Below are 21024 nucleotides of genomic sequence, written 5' to 3' on the forward strand. Positions count from 1 at the left end.
CCATCGAGTTTTTGGAGCATATAACACATCATGTAAGAACAAGGTGTGATCAGCACGCATATTGAACTGGCAAGTACCAATTCCTTTAACTTCTACTCATGAATTATTTTTCACATTTACCCACTTTGTTTCATGTGGAACTCGTTGAAATTCCACAGCACGCATATTGAACTGGCAAGTACCAATTCGTTTAACTTCTACTCATGAATTATTTTTCACATTTATCCACTTTGTTTCATGTGGAACTCGTTGAAATTCCATGAAAACATTTATGTCTTTTGTTACATGGTCTATGCCCCTAAGTCTACAATCCACAAAGGATGAGATTCAATTACGAAAATTAAACTAAAAACATAAGTAACACTCTCGAGTGCACAAAGGATTTCTAACTTCTTTGGCTCACCAAAGTCATGAGCAAAGTGACCCTTCTTGCCACAGTTAAAATATTTATTCAAATAGCATGTATATGCTTTCATATGGATCTGAATAGATCCTAAAAAAAGGCTCAAGGGGAAACAAGTGAAGGAACTCCTCGGTATGAAGGAGGAACTTTCTCCGTAAGTTATCTCCGTATTCCCTCTCACATTGACCAAGGAAGAATAAATTGGAGAGAACTTAAGATCACAGTAGGGAAGGTAGACTTCACATTATCTTCGGAAGGCTACCAGCGGGTAGGGTCATATAGTGACATCCCACGCATGGGGTGAGTGGTCTGAGCTTTGGCTCCTACATGGTTGACCCGTAGCGTCCCATGCATGATGTGAGTGGTCGAAGCTTCGATTCCCGCTTTGTTGACCTGTGCTTCGTACAATGTCATATAACCAACTTGTCAATAATGTACCCCTAGTTGTAATACACGTTATTCAAATAGCATATATATGCTTTCATAGAGTGCCTTGTTCTCTCTCCAAAAGATTATTTTCAAGTGAAAACCAAAATATTTCCTAAAATTCTAAAAAATTATCGAAGCAATGCGATTGGTGCTTCACAAAAAATAAAAAGCATATTTCAAAGGATAAATGACACAAATAATCCATGAACTTTAGCTCGATGTATAATATGGTCCATGAATTTCAATTTTGTTCAATGTGGTCTGTGACATTTAGCTCAATATGCAATATTGTCCCTAAACATTTAATATGTTCAATGTGGTCAATGAACTTTTGATACATGTACACTTTAGTACATGAATTGTATGCATGAAAATAATCAATATTGTTCCCGGACTTGAATTAAGAAATAACAACATTGAAAATATTCGTATAGTCGGACAAAATTGAGTATGTATTAAAAGTTTAGGAACCACATTGGGCAAATTAAAAGTCCAAAAACGACATTGCACATTGAGTTAAAGTTCATGAATCATATTGAACAAATTTAAAGTTCAAGGATCAGGAAAAATTACCCAAAAAAGTGATGGATCTATTACAATTACGCCAACTCGGTTCTAACTCTTTTTTATTTGTGTCAATTCAATCCTTTCAGTCTATCTTGGTCGTTTGGCGATGACGTGATTAATTTTTAATAAAATTACAACATTATCATTTTTCTTTTTCTTTTTTTTTTTTATCTTCTTTCTTCCTCTAGCCGGCCATCGAGCCCGACGACTAACTAGACGCTAGGGTTAGTGAGGCATGACATTGCCGTTACCCAAAGACGTGGCGAGGTCAAGCCTCTCCGGATCTAGTCACCGATGAGTTCCACCTCGCTAGCTCTCACCTTTGGCTAGTCAATCATAGTTGGCTGGAGGAAGAAAGAAGAAAAAAGGAGAAAGGAAAAAAAATCAAAAATCAAAAAAAGTATTAAATATACTTTTAAAAATTGATCACGTCAGCATTAGCGGCATCACGTCAATGTCGCCTAGCCAAAATTGGCAAAAAAATGGTTTATCACAAATGCAAAAGGTTTAAAATTGAATTGACAAAAAAAAATGACTTATCACAAAATTGGCACAATTATAATAGTTTTATGACTTTTTTGGTAATTTTTTTTAAGGGTCATATTGCATATTAGGTAAAGTTTATGAAACATTTGTGTGATTATCTCTTGACGTCCTGCTCGTAACTCCCGTTGCTCGTATGGTTAGGAAAAGAATAACATGAAGATAAAGATGAAGGGGATGAGGATTTGAAGGGAATTTGTGTTTATCAACTAGTTATATTGGCTCTATTTCTTTTGCAAAAAAATGAATGATTTAGCAAAATATATTTTTAAAATAATCTCTTGTATCGCTTATAAATATGAACGGATAAAAAAAGGTTCATCGTTCACAAAAACTTATAAACATTAATTGTTATTGATAATTGAAACATTTTCTATTGACTAATTTTTGCAAGTGAGTCCAGCAATCATTTTTAGGAAGTTGTGTACCGAATTATTGATTTTTCACAAAACAGATGGATTGTTGTGCCTCCAACTTAGCCAGGTTGTTGCGAGCATAGAGCCGGAGAAACTCTTTTGTATTGATTGGCTTAGTTGCTTATAATTATGGAATTGCTGAAACAATAATTGTTCATAATTAGTTAGGAGGAACCAGACCTTCAACATTTGCTTCATCCAGTTCCACATTCAGATGAAAGCTTTTTCTTGTCGTCTTCGAGTCGGCTATGCCTGTTCCCACCAGGCCGAGGCGCCGCCCTTCAACTTTTATGCCGCCAGTTTTACTTAGTGGCCCTCTTCGATGCGACTACCTCCCAAACTCGCCACCTGCTTGCTAATCACATTCTACTTTAATCTGATGTTAGATATATATAACAGAGGGCACATGTGGAAGGCGATACAAAACCTCACGGCCATACGGACATACAAGTGCATTCAAAAGACGTAGGCACGACACCTAAAAGTATGACCTTAATAGGAGTATCCTACTTTCACGCAATTCACGGGGTTCAATAAGCAATCGATATTTCACTATCAAGGGTGTAGTACTATTTGTAATAGCGGTCCTTATATATCGTATTAACAATCGAAATATGGTCGAAAGAAAAAAAAATCTCTATTTGACATGGCTTCTTCCTATACTTATGAATTCCATTGGATATGTCCCTTTTGATCTTTTCTTCGCATGTACCCGTAGTAGCATTCAGGTAATGCCCTTTGATTTCACCTCTTTCAACCTGTGTTTCTTCAGCACAAAATAAAATAAAAACGGTTCTCTTTAAGACATAAATGTTTATGAGTTCACTATCAGCACCCCGAGAATAACACTGTCAATATATAGATTATGAGAATATTAACTTTATAGTAGTTTTATATATTTTCCATTCCTATAACCAAAACAATAAGTGGGAGACGACGACAAAAAGCTAATTGCTCCTGTCCTAATCATTACCCCTGACGTGCTTCATCAACGCCATCCGTGCCCACTACTTTTCAAAAGGCTAGCTTATATGAAAAATGGTTAAATCCATAGGAGTGAGTTAATGCTAAGCAAATAAATGTCTAACCAAACCATTAGGCAATCCACTATTTCAATCCATCAAGCAAATCTTAGCAAACTACAGTACAACAGGATACCAAATAAAAAGCAACAGGAAACACAAGCACGAAAGGTTCACAAGACACAAAAAAAGGAACATGAAGGAGCTGCATGAATCCATTGGACCTTACTTCCCCATCTTATGGTCGAAGCTCATGTAGTCTCAATTAATGATAGTAGACGACAGTCGATCTACAACTTCCAAATAGAGCTCCTCGAGGTTTACGGCCAACACCCATCTCCAACTCAATCCTCCCTCCTCGTCCAAACCACGGTAGCCATAACAATCCGTGCATCAATAATGACTACTCAGGGCCTTGAGGTGCTAGACTATCTACCATAGCCGATATGCACTCAACATAACTTAATGAACTCTTCTAACTGTCAATGATCGAACACCCTCCCAAAAACTCAGTTTTCAATTCATGTCAATCCAAAAAAAAATCAAGACGTTTAAACCACATATGCGGTTTACCCATGTCCTATCAGTACTATTATGAGCATCAGATCAAACATGCATCACGTTCGCTCGTCCCCACAAAGACATCTACAACTTGGCATACTACCTTCAAAATACATCATCCCGAGTCGAATCGAACAACTAATGGACAGTCTAGTGAAAAGAGTAGAAATCTAATTGCCTGGGATCGAAGCTCGGCGAAGACGAGAGTCGAATCGACGATGAAACGGGCTTAAACGGACGTTTTCTTCTTGCCTAGCGCTGCGGCCACGAGAACTTGGGCTCATCCTTCCTCCTTCACACGAACACAAGCAAGAGCGAGGGAAAAAGATGGCATTGATGAGAGGTACCACTAAGAGAAAGGGAGCCATCGGGACGGGGGAGTAGCCGTCGCAAGAGAAAAAAAAATGAGGGTGAGCAAGAAGGTATCAAGGGAGTGAATGTCCTTGAAGGAAGAGGTGAGGCGGTGGGGTAAAAAAACAATAGGTTGAAGACACGTTGGGGGCACGTGGCCTGGGAAAAACGCTGGTACCAATTAAAATGCTTCGTGGTTCAACCGCGAGCCAAATTCACTCCAGAATCATTTCGTACTCTCATGTTCCATCAAATAAAACACGAGTCATCCAATATTGTCGTGAAATAAAATCCCCCAACGTCACTTTCGTTACTAATCTAGCCCGATAAATACTAATCCGCTCATAACTCAAACTGGTGAAAATTCGGGTCATCACATTCGATCTCCATCGCATCGAAGAATTTCTCAACTTCTCATAGCCACTCGAGAATGTCGAGAGCTCTTGGGCCTCTCTCATCCCAAAAATTAGCTCAAAAGATGAGGCTTTCCCTCACACTTATAAACCGATCACCAGCTCCTTCCACAACCGATGCGGGATAATCCCAACAATCTCCCCCTCACACATCGAGCCATGGTTTGGAGGCGTAGACAACCCGTATCTCTCCCATGTGACTGTTGGGTTCGGACTTATTAGTAACCTAGGCTGTGACACCGGTATTGGTTAGTCTTGGGCCACTCTCATCCCAAAGACTAGCTCTGATACCATTTGTCACGGGCCAACAGATCTCAATCGTAGAATTAGCCCGTGCAGCGTTTAGCAAGCCACGCCAAGCCAGCCTTCCCCCATATAGTTGTTCCATAGAATAGGCAAATAGTTTTCCCGTATTGGATCATACCATACCCAACTTAGCTCGGGTATCCTTTGTACGAGCGATAGTGAACTACAGTAGGCACTACAATTGGTTTCAACCTGCCATGACCTCATCGGGAAAATGGTATCAGCTCCCGATCGGTTTATACATAAGAGGCCAACCCCGCATTCAAAGCACCTAAGGGTATTTTCTATCTAACCTAGAACTCCTAGTACAAACCCATCCCGATACCACTCCTAGGGATCCAGTTATCTCTTCCCCTCTACAACGCTCACTCCCCATGAAGATACCACAAACTTCACCCATAAGGGGACCCGAGTACGGGAGAACTTGCCCACACGGGACACGGAACACATGGCCTGTGTCATTCTCCCCCACTCAATCTGCAAACGCCCTCGTTGCGGGCTGTTCTGTCACTTCCTTGCATCCTTCCCAACCATCAACGCTGCTTACATGAATGGCGGACGCTCAGCCGACAAAACAACAACACTCCACTGGCGGTTTCCCTCGATCAAAGCTGTTCGCAAATCTCCAGTTACTTATACCCCCTCGTCAAGTGTGACACCCCTCGCCAACCGCACACCCTTGACAGCACCTTTTTTCGCCTACTAGGCTTCTCTTGACCTCAACGGATCAATGGAGGTTCCCCCTTGGCCCCGGAGATCACTCTTCGCCCTCAAAGGACCGGGAAGACCATAGAATTTCCCCGAATCACTCACCTACTAGAGGGATCAAGCTCTTATACCATTTATTGGGTGGTCTTGGGCTCTCTCATCCCAAAAGTTAGCTTAAAGGATGAGGTTTTTCCTCACACTTATAGATCGACCACCAGCCCCTTCCACAACCGATGCGGAATAACCACAACAATCTCCCCATCACATCTGGCCATGGGTCGGAGGCAGCGACAACCCGTATCTCTCCCGCATGAATACTGGATTTAAACTTGTTGGTAACCTAGGCTCTAATACCGGTTGTAGGTGGTCTTGGGCCTCTCTCATCCGAAAAGCTAGCTCAAAGGATGAGACTTTTCCTCACACTTATAAACCGACCACTAGCCCCTTCCATAACCGATGTGGGATAACCCCAACAATCTTCTCCTCACACATCGGATCTTAGGTCGGAAGTAATGACAACCCGTATCTCTCCCTTGTGACTCTTGGATCAAGACTTGTTAGCTTTTGGGATGAGAGAAGCCCAAGACCACTCAATAGAGAAAGTCATTGATATTCAAGTTGAGATCAACTTTCAATTGATATTATTTGGGGTCTCGTCGATATTCTCCGTTCCGACGGCCTCCATGAACTGGCTTGTCTAGAAACTCTTCTTCTTCTTGGGAGTCCTTAACATAGGCTTGTTGCCTCTGTTGGGGATTTGCCCCACGTTTCATAGCTACTTTTAAAACTCGAATGGCCTGAACACGCTCGGCCAAAAGATTACCAAGTATAGGGTTGGTGGACAAATGCTGAATGGAGAAAAGTAAGTCTTGAGACCTTCATTCATTTGCTTCGCAAAGCGGTTAAACTCAACCTGTGTAATAGGCTTAATTCATAGCCTTCAACTACGAGGAAATTGACATTGACGTCATCAGTCATCATCACAAGAGAGATCTGCTCTGACACCAAACGATGAAGAGAAAAATATATAGACTTGAAAAAGGGTTCAAAACGGATAATGTTTATTCTGAATAATGAGCGCATTTACAATGTTTTAGGCAATAAATAGGTCACTCTTTGGGAAACAATAAAATCAAATGACATAATTAAGGAAAAGATGTATCAAGGGGAAAGTCTTCAAAACGCATGTGAAATCTCTAGATGCCCGAAAATCAAGGAAACGTGTGAATTTGGAGAGCAAACATTGCCCAAATCAACATTTTGCAACTTCAAAGATCTCGCACTACTCTTTGATTTGATATGTTATCCGCTCTTACGATGCTCGAAGATTTCCTTATAAGTATTTGCTAGCAGTTCTACGTCACTACCTTTGTCAAAGTGGTGCCATGGATTTGAAAGAGTTAAAAAGACAATATGATGCAATGATCTAGCAAATAAAAGGAGGAACCTTCTAACAACAATGGTAAAAACAATGGTGTCGGAGTCTTTTTGTGCGTCAAGTGTTTATAGCAAGCTAATTAACTTGTGTTTGCAGCTCTAAGAGAAGCAATGAGGCCTGAACATGGAGACTAGGCTAATTCTACTGCAAAGGTCGTTGCCTCCGTTGATTATATAGCTAAATCAAGATGTAAGGATGTTTGCATTGAGTTTTAGCTAACATAATTAATGGAGACAATGATTTCAAAATCTCTGCATCAGAATTGGTTAGTCTCCTTTGTTGCCGCCGTTGATTATATAGCTAAATCAAGATGTAAGGATGTTTGCATTGAGTTTTAGCTAACATAATCGATGGAGACAATGATTTCAAAATCTCAGCAACAGAATTGGTTAGTCTCCATGTTCAGGCCTCAATGCTTCTCTTAGAGCTGCGAACACAAGTTAATTAACTTGCTATAAGCCCTTGGACTTACAAATCATTGTTGTCAGAAGGTTGCTCCTTTTATTGGCTAGATCATTGCATCATATCGTCTTTTTACCTCTTTCAACTCCATGGCACCGCTTTGACAAAGGTAGCCCCAACAAGCTCCTGACACGCTCTCCACGTATGCCATAATCCTGGCTCTCTGCAAAAACCTGATCAACATGTTTATAGGATCAACTATCCATCAAGTAAGAAAACTATAGCTCCTCCCAAAATGGGCAACAAAAGCATGTCTTCTATACCTGATAGGCTAGAGTTTGAGGTCCACAGTTCAGATATAATGAAGTCTGCGCATATTGCACACAGACCCTGCAGAGCATCATGACGTTATAACTAATATGTAAAGTGAACCCAACAAAAGCATTTAACCACGCATTCTAAACAATATATATGGAAGTAGAATGCCCATAACAGCAAATCCGTGAAATAGGATGACAATTCTATTTACATGGAAACCCTTGAATGTGGAAAATTTACACTTGCTTTGACTTGTTAATCTATCAATCACAAATTTCTTCATAATAACAATCTCGAAACAGATTAGTTGTACGTTAGGCAAATTGGCATCAATTAGATAGCACCAAAGGATTCTTAATAAATGGTTTTTAAAATTGAAACGTTAGGTTCACTTGGTGTAAATATGGAGAACACCAAAGTGTGTGACGTACGAAGAACGGTAGGTGCCCAAGTAAATTACAATTGCAGATTGACAAGTAAAAAAGGAAATGAAATCTACAATAAAACCGAAGAGCAGTAGGTGCCCATACAATTACCCGAAGATCAAGAAAGGAAGCGGCCGCAAGAACACGGAATGCCTCATTAACATTAAGCTTGGGATGGTGCCCATACAAAAAACCTAATGACATTGCGCATGCCTCAGGGTTAACATTCTTGTCATCGACACGCAAGGTCACAACTGGAGCACCGACTACTTTCCAAGGACCATGCAGCATGTTTCTGAAAAGAGTAAACCAAGATAAAGCTGAGCACCAAATCATGCACTTTTTAGCTAAACTAAGTCAATTAGTACAGTAAAACTTATATATGCAAGACCGTTTGGGTTCGGTTACTCCGCATAAGATATACAACAATCACTGCATTCTCTGTTCATTCTATGCAACTCCATTGGTTGGCAAGTCCTTCAAAGGAGAAAATAACATATAAAGCTTGATTCCCAGACAGCAACGCAAATTTTAACATTCAACTCCACGGGAAAAGAAGAATAGCCAAAAGCATCACAGATGGGCCAAAAAAAAGCCAAGAGGACCAAAATGTCTAGCTACATAACCCGAAATGAATGGATAATGTATAGCATGGAACGAATGGAGGCACAAAGCAACTCAACCCATGAGTCTCATCTGTATAATGTGAGATGAAAGGGAGACGTATCGGGTTCGCTCATTCTAGGGCACGGTATAAAAATTAAGGTTCACTGGTAAACAGACAAGAAATCGGGATAAGTACACTATCGGTACCACAACTTTTGTGCAGCGTTCACTTGAGTGTCATAACTTTTAAAACGTTCACTTAAGTGCCATAACTTTCAAAAATCGTTCACTTAAGTACCATCGCCGACGTGGACATTGGAAAAGATGACATGCATGCCCGAAAAGCTAATGTGGCGTCGGCAAATCGATTTTTTTAATATTTAATGTACATGTGGAAATTTTCATTAATTTGTTTTTTTTTTTACAAATTTTATTTTTCTGATTTGTTTAATTATCGAAAACTTCAAAAAAAAAATGGCCAAACCCTTGATTTCTCGATGGTGGCCGGCGAGACCCTCGCTGGTGACCTCGCCGGCCACTACCGAGAAACCTAAGGGTTCCTATTTTTTAAAAATATTATATAATTAAAACATCAAAATGAATAAAAAAAATAAAAAAAAGTTTCATAAAATATTAGAAAATGTAAAGAAAATCCACGTGGCAATGATAAAATGATAAAATAATAGCAAAAAGTCCACATCAACTTTTCTGGCAAAAATGGCACTCAAGTGAACGATTTTGATCCGACATGACACTCAAGTAAACATTTTCAAAATTATAGCACTTAAGTGAACGCCGTACAAAAGTTATGGCACTTCTACCGTACTTATCCCCAAGAAATCAAAATCAAAGCAGAAAGGAACAAGACAACCGAAGTCACAAAACCTCGGAACCAATGTCTACACCGTTCAAACACGTTCCCCTCAAGTAAATACAAGAAACCGAGCTTGAAAATAAAAATGCAAATCAATTCAGGAAAATCAACGGAATGGGAAACCTCAAGCACCTGAAGTAGGAACCGCGAGAGAGGATGAGGCCATAGAGGTGGTAGGTGGAGCCCATGGTGTGGACGGCGATATCGGAGGAGGAGCCGGGGTTGAAGCCTTCGATCTGGACGCATTTACACGGGACGGAGAGGTTGCGGTCGAGGGTGTGGAGCTTAACGCCGCTTCGATCACTGTCGGAGTGCTGCGGCAGCGGTTTGGCCGCGGCGCCGGTTTGGCCGCTATCTTTGGATTGTTGAACTAGTCAAAAAGCATTTGTTTGATTTTTCCAATAAAGCCTAGTTAGTTGTCCTAGTTTATAGGAATCTGTTGCAGCATGTTGTTGCACACACGTTCAGCATAGTGGGTCAATAGTTGTTGCTATTTTTTTGGGATTGTCGGTTGGTGTATGGCCTATTTAAAAAGGCTAAGTTATTAGTTCAATAGAAAACATGAATGCGATAAACATTTTTCACTATCGTGTACTCTCTTTCTCTTGGCTTTTTAGTGCTTACAAAGCACAGCTAGCTTCCGCAAGTTTTCTGTAATAGTGGTATCAGAGCCTACTATGTTTTGAGAGTGTTGAGAGTTCAAACACGTGAGGAAAAGTGAGCCACAAAAGATTGAGAGCCAAAAAAAAAAAAAAAAAAAAAGAGTACATGAGAATACCACAGTATTGAAATCTATGGCCTCAGAAACATTTGTGCAACCAGCTATTCCACGTTTTGATGGTCACTATCATCATTGGAGCATGTTGATGGAAAATTTTCTCAAGTCCAAGGAGTATTGAGATGTTGTTACTTCGGGAGTTGTCGAACCTCAAGAAGGAGCTGTGTTAACAGCAACACAAAGAACAGCTCTAGATGCATCAAAATTGAAGGATCTCAAGGCCAAAAACTACCTTTTCCAAGCAATTGACAGGACCATCTTGGAGACAATTCTTTGCAATGATGCCTCCAAGCAAATTTGGGACTCCATGAAGAAGAAGTACCAAGGCTCAGCAAGAGCAAAGAGGCAGTAGCTTCAAACGCTTCGTTCGGAGTTTGAAATGCTATGAATGAAGTCGGGAGAGACAATCATAGATTTCTTCTCCCGGACAATGGCAATTGTTAATAAGATCCAAATTCATGGAGACAAGACGAAGGATGTCACGGTTGTTGAGAAGATTCTTCGATCTCTAACACCAAAGTTCAACTTTGTTGTCTGTTCCATATAAGAAGCCAAGGATATTGAAGAACTCTCCATTGATGAGTTGTAAGGATCCTTCTTGGTTCATGAACAAAAACTCCCACAGCAAGAAATGGAAAAGCAAGCTTTAAAGGCCTCAACTGGAGACCATTCTTTATCAGCAGCTAGGGCTAATCGAGGAAGAGGCAGAGGAAGAGAGAACAACGATCGCAGCAGCTTCAGCTTTGATCAAAAGCCTAAAAGCCATTCCTATCATGATCCTCAAGGGAGAGGAAGAGGTCGTGGAGGACGACATTCAACTGGTTTTAGGCCAAGGTTAGCAGACAAATCCGAAGTGGAGTGTTTCGGATGCCATAGGTATATATATTATAAATCTGAATGTCAAACTAATTTGAATAGACAAAGTGTGGAAAAAACTAACTTTGTAGAAAAAGAGGAAGAAGTGTCTCTTTGATGGTGTGCCATGAGAAGGAAGAAACTCAACCAAACATGTGGTATCTTGACACTGGCTGTAGCAACCACATGTGTGGAGACAAGAAGATGTTTTCCGATCTAGACGAGTTGTTCCATAACACCGTGAAGTTTAGAGATAATTCCACTATTTATGTTATGGGAAAAGGGAAGGTAACAATTCACACAAAGGGAAATTTTGTGTAAACCATTTCAAATGTTTTTTACGTTCCTGAGTTAAAAACCAATTGGCCGAGCGTTGGCCAACTACTATAGAAGGGATATGAAATCTCTATCAAAGGTGGTATGTGAAGAATAGAAGATGAAAAATTGGGCTTAATTGCCGAAGTCAGTATGACAAACAATCGGATGTTTCCACTGTAACTCCATAATACTACAAATTCATGTTTCTCTGCAAGATTGAAGGAGGAAGCTTGGCTATGGCCTTTTCGCTATGGCCATCTCAATTTCGGTGGGTTGCGAACACTACATCAAAAAAGGATGGTGGAAGGTCTTCCTCAAATCTCTGCTCCTTCGGAAATCTATGAAGATTGTGTTGTTAGCAAGCAACATCGTGCTCAATTTCCACAAGGAAAATCATGGAGAGCAAAGAACTTGCTGGCGTTGGTCCATTTAGATATCTGCAGTCCAATATCTCCAATTTCCAATGGAGGTAAACGGTATATCATTACCTTCATTCATGATTTTAGCCGACGGATTTGGGTGTATTTCTTGCAGGAAAAATTTGAGGCTTTTGCAGCCTTCAAGAACTTCAAAGCACTTGTTGAAAAAGATGGAGGAAATCAAATAAAGATCCTCTACACGGATCGTGGTGGAGCGTACAACTCACTTGAGTTTGTAGATTTTTATGTGAAGCATAGCATCAAGAGACAATTTGCAGCAGCCTATACACCACAACAAAATGGTGTATGTGAGGGGAAGAATCGTACCATTCTGAATATGGTGCGAAGTCTCTTAAGGAGAAGTAGAATTCCAAAGAGTTTCTGGCCCGAAGCGGTCAATTGGAGCATTCATATTTTGAGAAGAAGCCCCATCCTCACTGTTTTAAATATGACATCTAAAGAAGCTTGGAGCGAACGAAGACCCGCAATTGATTACTTTAGAATTTTGGGTGTATTACCTATGCCCATGTTCCAGACCAAAAAAGGAAGAAACTAGATGACAAGGGAGTCAAATGTATTTTTCTTGGCATTAGTGATCAATCAAAAGCCTATAAGCTTTATGATCCTATAACCAAGAAAATCATCATCAGCCATGATGTGATTTTTGATAAAGAACAAAGATGGCCGTGGAGTGAGCAAGGTGTTGGTGAGCAAATTCCAATGAATTTTGAAGATGAAGATGTGCTGGTGCAGCAACTCACGACAACCCGAATCACCATAGGTAGTGCCCAAAGTACAATTGCGATTGTTGAACTTGAAGATCGGCCTCATCATGTTCGTCGGAGGCCTGCATGGATAAGTGACTATGAAGTAACAGGAGTTGATCAATCTAAAGGTCCACTTACCCATTTTGCTTTGTTTTCATACTGTGATCCAACAACCTTTGATGAAGCAATACAAATGGAAAATTAGAAGATAGCAATGGATGAAGAAATTGCAGCTATTGAGAGGAATAACACTAGGAGTTGACAAAACTTCCCAAAAGGACACAAAACAATCGGGGTCAAGTGGCTGTTTAAGACAAAACTGAACAAGAATGGTGAAGTTGACGAGTACAAGGCGCGCTTGGTAGGGAAAGTTTACAAGCAAGAGTTTGGTGTGGACTACAAAGAAGTATTTGCGCCTGTAGCAAGACTTGTCACAATCAGATTGGTGATTGCATTAGCAGCATAGAATTCATGGTCTATCTTCCAATTGGATGTGAAGTATTCATTCTTGCATGGCGACCTCCAAGAACAGGTATTTGTTGATCAACCTTCCGGTTATGTGAAGCTTGGTAGTGAACATAAAGTTTATAGATTGAAAAAGGCACTATATGGATTAAAACAAGCTCCCCAAGCTTGGTGTAGTCGCATTGATGCCTATTTTTTGAAGGAAGGATTTAGAAAATGTCCATATGAGCATACTCTTTATTAAAATGGGTGATGGTGGAAAGTTGCTTCTTGTATGCTTATATGTGGATGATCTTATTTTTACTGGGAATGATAATGCCATGTTTGACAAATTCAAGGAGTCTATGATGGATGAATTTGAAATGATTGATCTTGGATTGATGCACTATTTTCTAGGCATATAAGTGATTCAATCTGCAGCTAGAATCTTTATGCCCCGAAAGAAGTATGTTCAAGAGATTTTGGACAGGTTTCAAATGAAGAATTGCAACCCTATGACTACTCCAACTAAATTTGGATTGAAGCTCTTGAAGGATCCTAATGGAAGCAAAGTGGATAGCACTCTCTACAAGCAAATTGTTGGAAGCCTAATGTATTTGATGGGGACAAGGCCAAATATCATGCATGCTGTGAGTCTTATAAGCAAGTATATAGAGCACCCAACAGCGTTACATCTGCAAGCTGCAAAAAGGATTTTTCGCTATTTGCAAGGAACTAAGAATTTTGGGTTGTTTTATAAATAAATAAATAAATAAAAGAGGGAGGGGGGGGAGGAATGTCGGATTTGTTTGGATTTACATATAGTGACTATGCTGGAGTTGCTGATGATAGAAAAAGTACTTTCGGGTATGTTTTCATGCTTGGTTCAGGGGCGGTTTCATGGTCTTCAAAGAAGCAATCAATTGTCACTTTATCAACAACTAAAGCAGAATTTGTAGCTGCAACTTCATGTGCTTGTCAAGCTATTTGGCTAAGGAAGATTCTCGAAGAACTTTAGTTCAAACAGCAAGAAGCAACTACTATCTATTGTCACAACAGCTCAGCCATCAAACTCTCCAAAAATCCGGTTCTACATGGGAGGAGCAAGCATATAGATGTGAAGTTTCACTTCTTAAGGGATCTTGCAAAGGATGAAGCAATAGAGCTTGTTTTCTGCAAAAGTAAAGATCAAGTGGCCGATATATTCACCAAGCCTCTAAAGTTAACCATGTTTCGGAAGCTGAGAAAGCTCCTTGGTGCCTATTTGCTGGTTACTCCAAATTTAGGGAGGGTCCTTTAAACCAATTGTTTGCAACATCAGTTTAAGGGAGGGTGTTAAATTAGTCAAAAAGCATTTGTTTGATTTTTCCAATAAAGCCTAGTTAGTTGTCCTAGTTTATAGGAATTTGTTGCAGCATGTTGCTGCACACACGTTCAGCATAGTGGGTCAATAGTTGTTGCTATTTTTCTGGGATTGTCAATTGGTGTATGGCCTATTTAAAAGGCTAAGTTGTTAGTTCAATAAAAAAACTTGAATGCAGTAAGCATTTTTCATTGTCGTATACTCTCTTTTTCTTGGCTTTTTAGTGCCTACAAGGCACAGCGAGCTTCCGCAGGTTTTCTTTAACATAGGTGACGGCTAGGGCGGATCCATTTCTAGGGTTCGATGATGCAGTGGGGTAGTGTTTGTGTAACTAGTGACCAAGGCCTTTTTTTTATAGTTAATACTTTTTTTTTTTGGTCAATTTTATAGTTACTACGGTTATATTCTTTTTAAGAACAATGGTCATGACATAATAGGGTTTTTCTTTGGCGAAAAGTAGGAGATAAGCCGATGGGTACAATCATTAAATAAAAAATTATGTACGCGCCAGCGCTTTAACTGTGACTCAAATTTTGCATAAAATACGCATAATTTCCATTGTTATATTCCCCCGCTTACTCGAATGGAGATTAACATAACATATACTTACGCAAATGTACGTGCATGCCTAATTTGTGGCACTAATTTGTGAGTCGTTGGGAATCATTAATTAAGAGTACAATATCTTCAAAGTTTTAGATAGTTCCGAGTGCATATTGTAGATTTTAGAAATCCGACCAGAGAATTGGCGATATAGAAAATGTAGTGTCTTGCACAACAAAATGAAACTGATTTGAGTAAATTTAATAAAGATGCATGGAATGACAATTCCATGATTTTTTTTTTTTTTTGGCAAGATAAAAGATCAATGGAAATGAAACTGGATGAAGATCATTTTGTGTTTGATTGTGAATCGCTATCATATATAATTAGTTTCTTTTCGCACACCTGATTGCGTTTTCTCATACAAAGTGAGGTTCGTGGTAATGGTATATGAAAGCAAGAGATTTATTAAGTAAATCATACTGTAATTGCCGATATCTAACTTTTTCTTAATAGTTTCATCTCGGCAGTGTTGGATATGTGGGACCAGTCAAAGACAGAGAGGGAAATGGTCCAAAAAAACCCTCAATTTTATTACGCTTTTGTGAATTCGGTCTTAAACCTTTTAATTTTGCCAGTGGAATCCTAAACCTTTTTACATATTGCCAATTGAGAATCGCGGAATGGGAGGAGTCGACGACCGCCATGGTCGCTCCGTATCGTTCATGGTTTAACTAATGTTCCTGCCACATTGTGCAACTTGATGAATGACTTATTCGTTCATTATCTCGACAAGTTTCTAGTAGTTTACTTAGATATTGCGGTCTACACTCTATAGTGAAATGCTTGATGATCATGCGTTGCACTTGCGCTTGCTTGTGTCTTAGATGCTCGAGCAATCTCTGTGAATGGAGAAAAAGAAGTGAGAAGAAGAAAGCAAGTTCCTCGGTCATGTGGTCGGCAACGCCTGTAGAGATGGCTAAGCGGAAGGTGAAGGCGGCTATTCGGGATTGGGCGACGGCAAAGTCAGTGAGCTGCGATAGTTTCTTGGACTTGGCAAAAGTTTATCAAAACTCACTCTAAATGGGTGGCTCCATGACTGGATTTGCTAAGGAAGTCGCATGATTCTCCCTGGGTCTGCATCGTTTGTCAACAGGACAAATGCTAAAGAAAACAAGGAAGTAGGATTGTTGGACCCGCTATCCATACGGGAGAGGCTGTGATATTCGGACTTCGATCGTTTCTCGAAGTATGTTGTGCTCATTCCTTTAGTGCCAACTTGTATGTTTGATATGTCCCTGGCGCCGTTCCCAGCCAGCTCCCTCGTAGTTCTCTCTCTTTTTATTCTAGACCTAGCCCCAGCCCGCATGGCCGTGACCAGGCCACCATGCCGGTTGCAACTGTGGATCCGGTTACAATCCAAACTCAGTGATTATTCCGACACCACTGCTCGATATTTTTCTAAGGGGATTCCGTATTGATCTGTCCACTCAGTCGTGCTTGTCAAACTCCTTTAAGGTACGCGCAGCTGGTTAGAAATGGTCGCCAACAATGTCTATTCCTATCGCATGCGTTGCCAACGATGTTAGATATCAAAGCAAAATTGTGGTATACGCATGGAGGGAGACCACAACGGAACAGAAGGTTTCAGTCTGGCTTTGAAAATCTGTTGGCAATCTCTTAAGAGGACTCAATAGACTTATGTCGATAAATTATCATTTCACTGATTAGTTTACTCAGGAGCAAATCAGGAAAGTTCACAGGCCTTCCCAAGGGTACTTAAATTAGGCATACTGAAGGGTTTTATCTGATTTCAGTCATGCATAGTTTTCTCAATTTGCCTGACGGGAAGAGACCACTTAATTAGCCCCTAACGACCAACCCAAACCCAACCATGACTTGCTATTACAGCCCTAACATGGCATTCGCTAGATTCTAACAGTCGTAAGTTTTAGGAACTCCAAACCTCAGTAGATTTGATTTGACAGAGAATTGCTGCTCAACTGAATTTGAGGAATTTCAACCGGTGTACATGCGAAACCCAAAACTGAAAATATCTGGTAACAAGAACCAGGCCATACCAACGAGACCATAGCATGCCGATGCTGCCAGCCACCTCGCCAGATGTAATTGGACATAGCGATTTTCTAAATCCATCATTGCGTGTTGCTGATCCAGAGTGAATTTACAAGATGGCTGAGATCCCCTTGCCCAATTATCTCTCCTCCACCGCATGATGCTTTTGAATATTCAAAATCAAGTTGGCCCCAGACAAGGCTTGCCCTGTGCTTGGACCCTTTGGATTTCCAAAATTCAAAAGCACGATGAGCTGAAAGAGAGATTATTGGCGAAGGAGAGCTCGGCCATCTTGCAAATTCCCAACCAGCAGAAGAGAAAAGAATCTCGGAATGGGAAGCTCTGTTCAGCAATGTTCAATGGCGGATTGGGAAAACCACCGGGTCGAATTTTTTATGTACTTCAATTCACTCCCTCAAGCTTTCTTCAACCAAAGACTGCAAGGCCAGCTCAACATCAGAAAACGGCTGTCCAGCGTAAAGCTTAAGCTGCCCCTTCCTCACAACCACCATTTTCATGGTCTTTTCTTTCATGGCCTCTTGAAGCTCCTGCAGATGTTCAAAATTTCAATCCTCAAGTTTACAAAGATCAATTTTAATACTCGACACGCCCTAGAAAGGTAGCATTGACTTTTTGTCATTCGGAAGGATAGCTAGCTTAGATCAAGGATACCGAAAGAAGAGAACGTATATGATATGAGGGATTCAATCTCCCCACAAACTTATTCTGAACCTCATAAAATTGTATTGAAGCTATAAATTCCTGCCAATCCCTATATAAGAGCAACAGTACTTTTCTGGAAAGTTGAGATTCTTACTTTTCTCAATAGAGGTACAATGTCAGCATTGAAATCACCCAGCTCCTCGAAGAAGGACTCAAGCAAAATGCAGAAATTGTTGGCATCAAAACGGTCCTCGAAAGCAACTGTGTAGGAAGAAGCATCACTGTCCTCTGGACCAGTCTTTACCGTAAAGAATCCACCTGGTTCTTCCAAATCAGAGCCTCTACGCATGAGAATAGCCTGAAATTAAACACACATTAGTCGGGGAGTGCTACAAGTTAAAAAGCAAAAAAAAAAAAATAAGAAAATGCTGTCGACTTCATCCAAAAAAGGAAACCATATCAAGACCGGCGAGTAAATGTCATACGAAGAGCATCTGTACCAGAAGGAATGTTTTGCATTGCAAATTTATGTTTCAATGAACGAATTGCACGTCAGGAGTGCAAATGGAAACCTTAACAAAATTTTGGTATAGAAAACCGACAGCATTAAAACGTAATAAAAGCCAAGTGCCTATGAGTTAAGATGACGTCAGAAGGGGGAAGTAAGGTATATCTATGTCTATAATTTTTTTACAGGCAGTAAACAAGTTAAAACCACGTGGCCAACATAGTATCATAAAAAAGAGTTGAGGGTATAATAAAATTTAACAGTATTTCACACTACAGAAAATCTTCATGGAAATATCTATAGTGCTGTGCAATCCAAAAGGTAGGTCAATCTGTTCAAGAGAGTGAGAAAATCAGCAGTGAGCGTAAACAAGTATGGAATGATGTTAAGATTAACGAAAAACAGGAAGCAATAAGCTAGTGTAGTCAGCAACTCTTTGGCATGCTATGACTGCAAGAATAGCAAGCAATCGCCTAGCTATACAAGTCAACAGCTGCAATCCCTAATTGGCCTCTCTGATATCTAAGTCAACGATAATGGCAGGCAAATGTTCAGAACGTACAAAAACACAAGGAAGCTTCAACCACCAAAACTGTCCGTTTTTATCTGATTGCTTATCCTTGACTCTCTTGCTCGAAGATGCGGCTTTAATTTCTTCATGCTTCAATGTGCCATTGATACTATTTACATCTTGACCAGCAGATCTTCTCGTAGCCTCCTCCTTTTCTTCCCCAAAGCTTCGAAAACTCTGCAACCCGAAATTTCCAGTTGTTCTCAAGTTTGCTCCTCCAACTGAACTCCTTTTCCCACTAGCATCGTCAAAAATGCCTAAAAATGCATGGAAAACTTCTAATTATATGGAACAGACAGTTATATTACTTTTATCACTCAAAATATTATTACCGCATCATCTAAACTCCCGATATTAGAAAGTCGGGATTCGTAATTAAGACAAACTATCTAATATACCACACAGCTTCCACATCGAACAAGCATTGTGAACCCAAATCTCATAAAAACTTGAAAGAGTTATTTTACCAGTTCTGCTTTGAGTATCTCCAACTTCTTCATCCTCACGAGGAAAAGATTGCCCTTCGCCTACCCCATCATTATGCGAATCATTCTGCATCTCTGTGAGAACGATGGTTTCATCACCTTCTAGTTTAATATCTTTCGAAAGACCGCCATATCTCTTACCATCAACCAGTTCCTCCCACTTTTCTCCGTTTGATGATTCCACGACACCATGATTAAGACCTCCATTCTGCCCTTCCACGTTGACTTCACTACTGCTTTTCTTCTTTGTTTTACCATTGTCTTGTAACGGCTGAAACCCCTTCAGATTAGCACTAGATTTCTCCACGAAAGGGCTTCGAAACTTTAACTTTTTCTTGAACATCAAACTACTAGCTCCCCCGAGCGGCACATTTTTACTTAGACCTGGTGATTTCTGAACCGGGCCCAGTTTCTTTTGCAGCTTATCCAACCGAGAACCAATCTCCTTCTTGATAGCCGTCCGGCTATCAGGAATCACCTCACCATCATCATCATCATGGCCATCATCGCTCTCACCATCCCCTGTATCTTCCCTCTTCAGTCCTCTTTTCTCGCTCCTCCGTGCCTCCCTAGCCATCGACCTTATCTCCTCGATCCTCTTCTCCAAGTCAGACTCATCCAAATAAACCACATTCCTCATTCTTGACGGCAACTTCTCCGAGACCGCCCTCCCTTCCCCATTCACCAAAGTTCTCTCCTTACTTTCACCAGCAGAATCGGAGCCATTGCTGCCAAACACCCAAACAGCACAAATCGTCTGGAACAAAAAAATCACGACCAAATAAGCGCCGAACTTTATCACGGACCTGGCCGATAATTTCCCGGCAACGCTGCCGAGCTCAGGACCAACGCCTACGCTCTCCGAGACCTGAGAAGCTTCTTCTTCTCCCGGAGACTCCGCTTCGACGATGTCGCGTAGGGTTTCGGAGGACGGTACCGGAATGACGGCGTCCGACTGGGGTTCCTCGGGAGTTCGGACAGGGGCGTAGGGTTTAGCGAGGGTCTTGAGGATTTTGGGGCGGAGGTGGTTCCTTCGCTTCACTAGCTTCGAGGGTTTGTGAGCGGTGGTGGTGAGAGGAGGCTGCGGCAACGGCTGCGAAAGAGACACGGTGGCTTTTGCAGGGCGAGGAGGGAGAGAGAAGACGGTGCAGCGAGTGAGAACGCCCGCCATTAGCGACGGATGACGTTCTCAGCCGCGAGCGGGGGTTTTGGGTATTTGGAGCAGTGAGAAAAGGGACGAAAGACCGGAAGTGGAGAGGAAGGATTGAGCCCAATGGGCTTTCTCTGTTGGGCCTCGGGCCCAAATTATGCGGGTCAAAAAAAAAAGTTGGGGGGGTGGGCTAAAATGGCGAGTTAGACATATCGCGAAAGATTACCCTTTTCCCGTATAAAAAATGTCACGGCAAGCGAGCTGCAATTTTTTTCATTAAGATTTCGTTTGTTTCGTAAAAA

At 40.8% G+C, this 21024-nt stretch overlaps 1 protein-coding gene across 1 annotated transcript; it reads right to left on the minus strand.

Annotated features, from left to right (window-relative positions):
* Window positions 1-17206: 17206 nt before the first annotated feature.
* LOC115726325 lies at window positions 17207-20872 on the minus strand. Its single transcript, XM_030656147.2, has 4 exons — window positions 19555-20872; window positions 19079-19344; window positions 18163-18366; window positions 17207-17893 (listed from the first exon to the last, which is right to left on the minus strand). The coding sequence occupies exons 1-4, from the start codon at window positions 20741-20743 to the stop codon at window positions 17753-17755; spliced, it is 1800 nt and encodes a 599-aa protein (XP_030512007.1). The 5' UTR covers window positions 20744-20872; the 3' UTR covers window positions 17207-17752.
* Window positions 20873-21024: the final 152 nt, after the last annotated feature.

Source organism: Rhodamnia argentea, chromosome 6 (genome assembly GCF_020921035.1).
Source record: "Rhodamnia argentea isolate NSW1041297 chromosome 6, ASM2092103v1, whole genome shotgun sequence".
Lineage (NCBI taxonomy): Eukaryota > Viridiplantae > Streptophyta > Magnoliopsida > Myrtales > Myrtaceae > Rhodamnia > Rhodamnia argentea.